This window comes from Leuciscus leuciscus (genome assembly GCF_965113295.1).
Source record: "Leuciscus leuciscus genome assembly, chromosome: 1".
Classification (NCBI taxonomy): domain Eukaryota; kingdom Metazoa; phylum Chordata; class Actinopteri; order Cypriniformes; family Leuciscidae; genus Leuciscus; species Leuciscus leuciscus.
In genome coordinates this window covers 57,945,966-57,957,351 of record NC_138725.1, presented here as the reverse complement: position 1 = coordinate 57,957,351, position 11,386 = coordinate 57,945,966, and the positions used below count along the sequence as shown (strand labels likewise).

General features: G+C 37.9%; 1 protein-coding gene across 1 annotated transcript; it reads left to right on the top strand.

Annotated features, from left to right (window-relative positions):
- Positions 1-3,299: 3,299 nt before the first annotated feature.
- cabp5b (calcium binding protein 5b) lies at positions 3,300-9,710 on the top strand (the record flags this gene model as incomplete). The annotated part of the gene is made up of 6 exons (XM_082188038.1): positions 3,300-3,347; positions 3,784-3,814; positions 4,900-5,043; positions 5,246-5,355; positions 5,439-5,586; positions 9,339-9,710. The coding sequence occupies 6 exons, from the start codon at positions 3,300-3,302 to the stop codon at positions 9,365-9,367; spliced, it is 510 nt and encodes a 169-aa protein (XP_082044164.1). The 3' UTR covers positions 9,368-9,710.
- Positions 9,711-11,386: the final 1,676 nt, after the last annotated feature.

The following is an 11,386-nucleotide window of genomic DNA, read 5'->3' as shown; positions in this document are numbered from 1 at the left end:
TAAAACATTTTGTTAAATTAAAACTCTCTAGTCGCTGATGACATTGGATTGGAGGGGGAGTGTGTGGGGGGAGGGGGGGGGGGGTATCAGTTTACTTTCACCTTCACACACTCACAGCAGGACAGTTACACTCACTCAGCTCCCAAACACACACCTGAGGTTGGAGGTCTCCTCTGTCAGCAATTTTATCTTCCTGCATTGAACCCTGTGAGAGTAGAGAAATAGAATATCACGAAGGGGTATAAGGGCCTGTGTACAATCAAAAATGCATGCGAGACAGGGCAAGATGACGAGACAGACAGGAAAATGTGTTTAGGAATAATGTGCATGTGATGTAATGTGTGTTAGACGATCTGTTTAGCCATTATTCTGAATGTGGAACGAATTTTTTTTCTGTGTTGGATAAACCTTTTTCTTGTATTAAAAAGTGGTTAATATATTTCAACAGATGTTATAATCCCAACAGTTAATCTGACAATGTGCTTTAACACCGGACACTGGACACACACAAAACAAGATTAAACAGCCATTATACTTTTCACACACACACACACACACACACACACACACACACACACACACACACACACACACACACACACACACACACACACACACACACACTGGTTTCCATGTTTTATGGGGACTCTCCATAGATGTAATGGTTTTTATACTGTACCAAATTCGATCCCCTTACACTAACCCTACCCCTAAACCTACCCATCACACAAAACTTTCTGCATTTTACATTTTCCAAAAAACCTCATTCTGTATGATTTATAAACTGTTTTCCTCTTGGGGACCAAAACCATTTCACCACAAGGACAAGGATTTGAATAAAAAAATAAGTGTGACTAAAGTAAAGTGACTAAGTGACAGTAAAGACATTTATAATGTTACAAAAGTTTTTGTTTCAAATAAATGCTGTTCTTTTGAACTTTTTTATTAATCAAAGAATCCTGAGATTCTGTAAAAATGTAAAATGTATCACAGTTTCTACAAACATTTTAAGCAGCACAACACTTTTTTTCTTCAATGTTTTCAACATTGATAATAATGAGAAATGTCTCTTGAGCAGCTAATCATCATAATTATAATGATTTCTGAAGGATCATGTGACAATGATGATGATGCTGAAAATTCAGCTTTGCATCACAGGAATCAATTACATTTAATATAATATTAAAGAAAACAGTTATTTTAAATTGTAATATTATTTCACAATATTACTGTTTTTACTATATTTCTGATCAAATAAGTGAGCAGAAGAGACCTTACTGACCCTAACATTTTGAATGGTGTAATTATAATTATAAAAAACATTTAATATTTTCATCATTTACAGTAATCTTTCTATATTCATAATTTTATAAAAAATATATTTATAAATCTATTTATAATGATTATACACAACCCCACCCCTAAATAAAACTTTTAGATTTAAAAAAAATTATAAATTTTCCCCAATTAAGGATGTTTTCAGATGCAACACACACACACACACACACACACACATTCTCTCTCTCACTCTCTATCTCTGTTTTTTATTGGCCTTGTTGTTTTTTCAACACAGCCTTGCCCCAAAAGTGTTGATTTCGAGAGAGGTGTTTCTAGTGTCCTCTCTCACTCTATCCATAAATTATTATTTTTCCTTTTAGTGAGTTTGATTCAACAGAAAACAGACTGTGACAAAAAGAAATTATGTCAAAACATTGTGATCACAATTTTGCCATCAGTCTTCATAGTTACCGTGTGTTTTATCCTCATAGACATTTCTGTTTATCCTGTCTTCAAGCTGTTTAAGAGGCAGTTATAATGATGTCATTCTTCTACTTTTATCCATCCTCTCAAAATATCTTTCCATCTGCTCCTTGTTGACATTTCTCATTCTGTCACATGAGCATTTGATTTTTTTTTTCTTCTATTCCACTATCCTAATCCTCTTTTCTTATGCCCCACTATCTCTCTCTGTCTGGTGAATGGTCTGTTAAGCAGTAATCTTAGCATCCACACACTACTAGTGATGGTGGGGAGCGCAGAGAGCTCTGGGATTACTGGGCTACTCTTACGCAAACACATTTCAGGATGCAAAAAAAAATGCTTAGCATAAGCACTTTACGTAACAACAAATCATATATGTATGCATGCATTGAAATATACTGACACAACCGAACATGATGACGTTGTGTTGTACGTCAGTTAGCTCGGTCCTTATATAAAACTCATACACACATACAGATTTATGATACATTGGCATCTGAAGTACAAGCAGGACACTATTGCACTGAAGAGCATTAAAGGTAACCTTGTTTTGTGCTTTTGGAAAAATAAATGGAATTAGTTTATTTTAATGCAGATTATCTTTAAAATATTGGACATGCATGTAACATCCAGATTAAAGAAAAATAAGAGGAAAAAACTATAAACAAAATAATCAAATTCATGTCAGTTATTTGCAGTCACATTTGGCAGGTTCTGCTTAAGAAGCTGGGTTTGATCTCTCTGACTCTCTCTCTCTCTCTCTCTCTCTCTCTCTCTCTCTCTCTCTCTCTCTCTCTCTCTCTCTCTCGCTCACTCATGCATTTATTCTTTGACTTGCTACCTCCCTCTGTATCGTTTAATCATTCAGGAGCTGCTGACTGACAGTGAGAAAGGTTTGTTCTTGCACTGAATCAAAGAACAGGAGGAAAAGAGAGTTGGCTGGCAGAAGCAACACAAAGCAGAACAAAACTAAAGAGGACGGACCTTCTTCCACTCCTTCCTGTGGACAGAGCAGCTGAACAGGTGAGGGAATGTTTGTTAGAAACTTCTGAACTGCAATGTAGTGTCATTGTCACGTAGTTACTATAGTAATAACTATAATTTATGCATACTTACATGCAACTAACCCTAAACCAAATCAAACCCTAATCCTAACCCTTTAGTAAGTAATACATGTAGTTAATTAATATTATTCAGTAATTATATAATTACAGTGTAACAAAGACACCTTAAAATAAAGTGTAACCAAGATTTTCTCTGTTTCATTCAAAGAAATGCCTCCAAAGAATACGTCAAATTATAATTCAAATTCATAATAAATTAATTAAAAAAACAAACAAAAAACATGAAAAATATTTTAAATACCAGCGGTGGCATATAAAGACCATTCTTACCGCAAACTTGTGATGACAATTTGGTGTTATATTCAATACTTGCAGAGTCAAAGTTATGTTTATTTTGTCACAATACAAATTACAGTATGTTCATCTGAACATTTTCAAAGATACTCAGAAGACACACAGAAGAGGCTGTCAGATATGAGTCTGGGGCCGGCATGCATTTTCCTAAGAGGATCTAAAAACACTGTAAGTCTCTTTTTCTTATACATGTATATTCTGGTACTGATCCAGAGTATATTGCTAGACATTAAAAACAAAACAAAAAAGTTCTAGCAGTTGATTATCCCTGAAGTTTCCTCACTGCTGCACTATGCACTAAGGATCTCACTGTTTGTTTACACACTAAACTTTTGCTGAGCTCATTCAGAACCAATCTGTTAATATCCATCTAGAGTTATAAATCTGAACTGGTCTGTCTACACAAGAATGATCTCTCTAATGCTTTTGGATATAAGAGATTAATTGGTGCTTGCAGGAGAGAGATTGAGTTCAAAATCTGTCCTAAGACATCAACAGATTGTTGCTTGCATAAAAGTTGTGCTGAATCCAAAAATGTGGGTTATTGGGTAAATATGTAAAGTTGATGCCCATACAAGGAAGCATAACTGTCGCTGTTTTACAGGAGCGTCCGCTCGCTGATGAGGAGATAGAAGGTAAGTGCAATTGTTTTTAATGCTTTTATTCTAAAATAAAACTTCACAAAAAATGTACAATTTACTTAAACAAATTATATTTAAAACTGACATTTGATAAAGATTTCATATTTACCTTTAACAGAGAGTCCCTGATTATTTCTTAAGATGAATTGATTACATTGGTCTATATGTTTTTAGAAGTCCTCTGCTTCAGAGATAAAATGTGCTATTTATGTATTTGTGATGTGCTGAATTCAAATGTCAATTAACTAATTGGCTAATGTTTCCAAGATATTTAAGTTTTTACATTTTACATCTATATTAAATCTTTTGTTACCTTTCACCTGTTTAAATTGTTTCTTTAAATTGAGATCCTTTCCCTTTATAACTCACTTATTTTCCGCCATTCCCAAGTCAAGGTTCGCATACTGACCCAATAGCATATCTTGAAAACTAGAGCCAATCAACAATTCTAAGCATCATTTTAATTCTCAGTGACTCATAATTAGTAAAGTTTGACTATATTTATTTCAGATGCATTTTGGCTGTAAACCAGTGTTATTTATTTTATTAAACGGTTTTATTTTCTAATGTTTACCTCCACATTTCTGGTTCATTTATATAACTACATTAATCTTACAGAATAAGATAGATGCAAACCAGCTGTGAAGTGCCAGATGCCAATGTAATTCAGTGAAGTCAAAGAGTCTGAGAGTACTACTGAAACTGCTTCTATTTTATAATCTTTTCTAAATTAATATAATATTTGTTGATACAAACTATGTTTTTGTCAATTAAGTGAAAAGTTGAACTGAAAAATCTATGGATTTCAGAAGTCTTTAGTATTGGGTTTGTCCTCTCGCTTTAATGACAGAAGCGCTTTAAGCTTCAAGTATAGTCAAATGATCAATGTCACAAATTTACTTCTTTTGATTAGTAGCTTTTCTTAGCTTACAATTTTCCAAAATCCTAAAACTTTGTGTATATTTCTATTGGGTTTAAATGAAATAATAATAATAAATCCCAGATTTTTTAATGTATTGAAACAGTTGGTCGTGTACCCAGAACTCTCTGTTAATTAAATCGTCTTGTGTGTATTGCAGAGCTGCGCGAGGCGTTCGCAGAGTTTGATAAGGATAAGGATGGTCTTATCAGCTGTAAAGATCTGGGCAACCTGATGAGGACGATGGGCTACATGCCCACTGAGATGGAACTGATTGAACTTAGCCAGAACATCAACATGAACCGTGAGACATCTGTCCTCTTACCATCTCCGTTTCATATATGTGCTAGCAGCTGTTTTGTGATTTGATGCTCGTCCAGTCAATGTGTTTTGTACTAATGTCTGCTCATCACTCTGGCTGAAACACTGTATGTTCCATCTATTTATTTATCATGTGTTGATCACATCTCTGCTAATCTTTATCCTCTATCTGCCTCTTTTTTCAGTTGGAGGAAGTGTAGATTTTCAGGATTTTGTTGACCTCATGACCCCAAAGCTACTGGCAGAAACGTCTGGAATGATCGGACTGAAAGAGTTGAAAGATGCATTTAGAGAGGTAAAGAATGTACCTTTTTCCTTTTCCATTTCCCAAACATATTTCCAACAAAAAGCATAAATGAGTGTAATCTTTTTATATAGTTTGATATAGACGGTGACGGCTCTATCACCAAGGAAGAGCTGAAGCATGCAATGCTAAAGCTGCTAGGTGAAACCACAAACAACAGGGAAATAGAAGCCGTGGTCCGAGAAGTAGACAACAATGGAGACGGGAACGTTGATTTTGAAGGTAAAATAGATTCATATTTCAACATAATGTAGACAGCCAAAAGCCTATTAGCACAGTTGTTCTTCTTGGCAATACAATATTCAAAGCTATTTCCTCTGGTATTTCTGCTGTAATTATGACAATGCTGCTTGTTTTCAAAGTTTTTAATAACAGAAACTGTGAGTGTTAATATCAGTGGTGGACAAAGTAATAAAGTAAAGTATAATACTCCAGTAAATTAAAATAAAAATTCAAAAATACTATTTTTTAATGTAGGCTACTTACGCATTAAAAGTACTGGATATGTTTATTTATTTTCCAATTTTATGTAGGCTAGTCTACAAGTTTGTGACAAACTTCATAGGGAAAAAAATGTGTTAACATTTAAGGACTAACTACATTCTAGTTTTTTATTCACTCATTTGAAACTGCTATGGCAGCGGGAAAGAAGCATTTTTCGTTATTTTAAAGTTGTTTACCTAAAACTTACTTTTCAGACGGTAAAAAAAAAAAAAAAAAAAAAAAAAAAATTGTGGACATGTCTTCATTCAGGTAGCCTGTTTCATACAATGGGCTTAAACAGGTTGCCCTTTTACAGCAAATTTAGTTCACATACAGACCTTTCATTTACAATAATAATCAATCCTAAAATTGGGCATTACCTTAAGTTTTGCGCCATCAGTAGCGCGTGCACTCAAGCTCCGAGGATCTCCCGCTCTGGCTCAGTGAACAACTGGAGACTCGCTCTGAACGAGTGACTCGAGAACAGATGGTCGAATTCACCAATGAATCGTTCAGTGCGATTTACAAACCGATTTAACACTGCTATCACGTCTCGACCAGGTGACGATTTCTTCAGTTCAAAATTCAAAACCACGTGTTTTTATGAAATGTAGTGGAGTAAAAAGTAGGCTACGATAGGCATGTGCTTTTGAATAGTGAAGTAAAGTTTCCAAAAATAAGTCTATAAAGTACAGGTAGGCTTCTTGGAAAATGTAGCCTACTTTACAGAAGTTACAATAGCCTACTTCGTTAGCCAACTGTTCTGGTTTAGTAAAGAACCACTGCATTGTAGGCTGATGATCTTCACACTCTGTTCTAGTTTGGCACTGCCACACAGGCTATTTACACACAGATATAGCAGAACCTTTTCACGTGCGGAAATGCATGCAAATGGATCTTTAAACACCATAACGCTGGACTGACCTTAGTAACTACTGAAGTGTTGAGAACCTTTTTTAATGTATAAACATCGGAGCAGCAGAGGCGTTTCAGTAATTAAACTAATAAGACTGTAAGTGTGATCAAATGTGAGGTCAAGAACAGGCTTGTGCTGAACCCTGATACTTTAAAATTAGCTTCACATTAAGTGTACGATTAACTAAAATGTGCAAATGTTTCCATAACCATTTTATATGGTAATCAATCCCTCCTCTCCTCCTTTTCTGTTGATGTTCATGCTGCAAAATCTTCATACTTCCACAACAAGATCAACAGCTCCTCCAACACACGATTACTCTTCAAGACATTCAACTCTCTCCTCTGTCCACCTCCACCACCTCCCGCCTCCTCCTTAACTGCTGACGATTTTGCGACCTTCTTCACCAACAAAACAACAGCTATCAGCAGTCAGTTCTCAGCTCCACACACACAGGAACCCAGACCGACCCCTTCCACAGCCAATATCCCTCTGTCCTCCTTTTCTTCGCTAACCGAGGAAGAAGTATCTACACTTCTCCTCTCCAGTCACCCTACCACCTGCCCGCTTGACCCCATCCCCTCACACCTTCTACAAGCCATCTCTCCCACACTTCTACCATCACTCACACACATCATCAACTCATCCCTCCATACTGGCACCTTCCCTACAGCATTCAAGCAGGCTCGGGTTACACCACTGCTCAAAAAACCAACGCTAAACACATCATTTGTAGACAATTACAGACCTATCTCTCTCCTACCATTCATTGCGAAGACACTTGAAAGAGCTGTCTTCAACCAACTAACATCCTTCTTGTCTCTAAACAACCAGCTGGATGTCAACCAATCTGGCTTCAAGAAAGGACACTCAACTGAGACTGCATTACTGTCAGTCACAGAAGCCCTACGGATCGCAAAAGCTGCTTCCAAATCTTCAGTCCTCATTCTCCTGGATCTGTCTGCTGCCTTCGACACGGTGAATCATCAGATCCTTATGTCCACCCTCTCATCACTGGGCATCACAGGAACTTCACTCCACTGGTTTGAGTCCTATCTCACAGGTAGGTCCTTCAAGGTCGCATGGAGAGGTGAGGTATCCAGAGCACATCAGCTGACCACAGGGGTTCCCCAGGGTTCAGTTCTTGGTCCCCTCCTCTTCTCCATCTACACCACATCACTGGGACACATCATACAGGCACACGGTTTTTCCTACCACTGCTATGCTGATGACACGCAGCTCTTCCTCTCCTTTCAACCAGATGATCCCACAGTAGCTGCACGGGTCTCAAGCTGTCTGGCGGACATCTCCACATGGATGAAGGAACATCACCTGCAGCTCAACCTGGCAAAGACTGAGCTTCTCGTCCTCCCTGCCAATCCGTCTCTACAGCACGACTTCACCATCCAGCTAGAGTCATCATTAATCACCCCATCAAGATCGGTCAGAAATCTTGGAGTAACGTTTGATGACCAGCTGACCTTCACAGATCACATTTCAAAGACAGCTCGATCATGCAGGTTTGCACTGCACAACATCAGGAAAATCAGGCCTTTCCTAACTGAGCATGCAACACAACTCATCGTCCAGGCCCTGGTCATCTCTAGGCTTGACTACTGCAATGCTCTTCTGGCTGGACTTCCAGCATGTGCAACCAAAACCCTACAGATGATTCAGAATGCTGCAGCTCGTCTTATCTTCAACGAGCCCAAGAGGGCCCACGTCACTCCTCTGTTCATCTCTCTGCACTGGCTACCTCTCGCTGCTCGCATCAAGTTCAAGGCACTGACGCTTGCTTACAGAACTATCACAGGCTCAGCTCCCTCCTACTTTCACTCACTCCTACGAGTCTACATCCCTACCAGACACCTACGATCGGTCAACGAGCGACGTCTCGTGGTTCCATCACAGAAAGCCACAAAATCACTTTCCAGAACATTCTCATTCACAGTTCCATGCTGGTGGAACGCTCTCCCCACCCTCATCCGGAATGCAGAATCCCTGACAACATTCAAAAGACAGCTGAAAACCAATCTCTTCCGTGAGCACTTAACCTTATAGAAAAAAAAAAAAAAAAAAAAAAAAAAAAAAAAAAAAAAAAAGTTTTCCTTTCCCTTTGTAACATCACTTATCAGGCTTATGCTACTCTGAATAATACCTGAACTTCGTACTTTGAGCACTTCTTGCGTTGTTGTTGCTTTTGCCTCTTTATGATGACTCGCTGAATTTTGTCCTAATCTGTAAGTCGCTTTGGAGAAAGGCGTCTGCTAAATGACTAAATGTAAATGTAAATGTAAATGTAATTTTTTTGCCAGGTATCTCTTGGAAAAGAGATTTTTATCTCATTAAACTGGTAAAATAATTAAAAGTTCTATAATTATAGCCTAATATAACATAATATAATATGGATAAGAATATCTAAATACAAAATAGATAAGAATTAATCTAAAATGCAAATCTGATAGTTATACGGACTGGATACTGAGAAATAATCTCACTTTATATCAGCCTTTGCTCCAGTTAAAACTAATGCTTTTCTTTTTCTTCTTCTTCTTTTTTAATCTCTCTCCTTTAGAGTTTGTCAAAATGATGTCTAAAATTTGAGAATGCACCTGAGACGTTAAAGAAGGCCTGAGAAAATCATTCCAGAGACGGAAACATCTGCATCAGTCAGACCGTCAATAAAGTCAATGGCTACAATACTATTTATATTGGAACTGTTTTATACCACTTTGTTTGTGTTTTTATATCTTACTCCACTTTGTTTTGTTTTACTTGACCTCAAACACTGAATCCTCTATAAAGTCTGTAAATGATAATAATGTCATATATCAGTATTATGTAACAATATTTCACCGCATGTCTGACATATATGTTCGGAATAGGATTGTATTTTTCATTGGACACACATACTTGAACTTTTGGCATAAAACCAAGTTAAAAACTCTCTCGGACTGTAATTACTTTTGCATTAGTGTGTGTATGTCCTGATTTTGAATTTTGTATTAGTGTGTATGTCCTGATATTGTTGTAATTTGATCATAGGCTTTAGTTAAGCTCATCACTGAAAATGACAAATGTCATCAGTGAACTGGAACACAGTCTATCCGCTCTCTAATTCTGTATTGCATCAATGTGTGTCTGTAATTATTTACTTATATACATTTTAAACAAGAAAGAGCACATGAGTAAATGTTATGATAGAAATCTGCCTGTAATTTCCTGATACAAATTCAATCAACATTTACATAAATTAATTTAGCGGCCACATCCAAGCAATTTACAAATACAAGTAACAGAAACAAATGTTATTAATAAAAAAAATAGGCACTGTAAGGATGAAAATCAACAAAGACTTTTGCTTTTCTGTTCCAACCCCTTCCCAGGGCTATTTGGAATTCCTAAAGGCAAAGAGGAGCTGATAGTGATCAAGGCCTGTATAGTATACCTTTAGTACGATTCCAGAAGAACTGTGGCAACATCGCTTGAAGAAACATACCTGTAAAGATACAGTACTGTGAAATGTTTTAGGCACTTGTGCAAAAATGCGTTAAAGTAAGGATGCTTTCTAAAATAATGTCATAAATAGATTTTAATCAATCAAATCAATATTTGGTGTGACCCCCCCCTTTGCGTTTAAAACTGCTTTTGTCCTTGGACACTTGCTCACAGTTTTCAGGTAGATTTCTTAAAGTGTCTTGGAGATCATTGCCACAGTTATTCTGGATTTAGTCTGCCTCAGTTTCTTCATGTAATCCCAGATGGACTCGATGATGGTATAAGATCAGATCTCCGAGTGGAGCACCGGCTGTTGTCAGATTCCTTGAGTTTATTATTACAGTTATTACAAACCGGCGAGTCGGCGACTCTCATTGATGCACAAGGGCAGTGAAGGCTATCCAGTCTGGTCCGAGCCAACAGAAGGTCTACTGTGGCACAAGTCACAACATTTTAATGATGGTTATGGGAAGAGGTGTTAGTGAGGCCAGCAGGGGACGCTCATCCTGTGGTCTGTGTGGGTCCTAACGCCCCAATATAGTGATGGGGGCACAATACTGTCAAAGAGCACCGTCCTTCATATGAGACGTAAAACCGAGGTCCTGACTCTCTGTGGTCATTAAAAATCCCAGGATGTCTTTCGAAAGAGTAGGGGTGTAACCCCGGCATCCTGGCCAAATTTGCCCAGTGGCCTCTGTCCATCATGGCCTCCTAATCATCCTCATATACCGATTGGCTTCATCACTGTCTCCTCTCCACCAGTAAGCTGGTGTGTGGTGGGCGTTCTGGCGCAATATGGCTGCCGTCGCATCATCCAAGTGGATGCTGCACATTGGTGGTGGTTGAGGAGATTCCCCCCTTCTATGTAAAGCGCTTTGAGTGCCGAGAAAAGCGCTATATAAATGTAATGAATTATGGGAGGAATGTATCACAACACACAGTGCATCATACTAGTGCATGTAGCCACCGACCAATCAAAGTGCCTATGATGACCCCTGTCCACCGTCGAAAGAGCCTGGGAACACGAGCTTGGAGCAGTGGAAGAAGGTTGCCTGCATCGATGAGTCCTGTTTTCTTTTAAATCACGTTGACGGCCATGCATGTGTGCACTGTTTACCTGGGGAA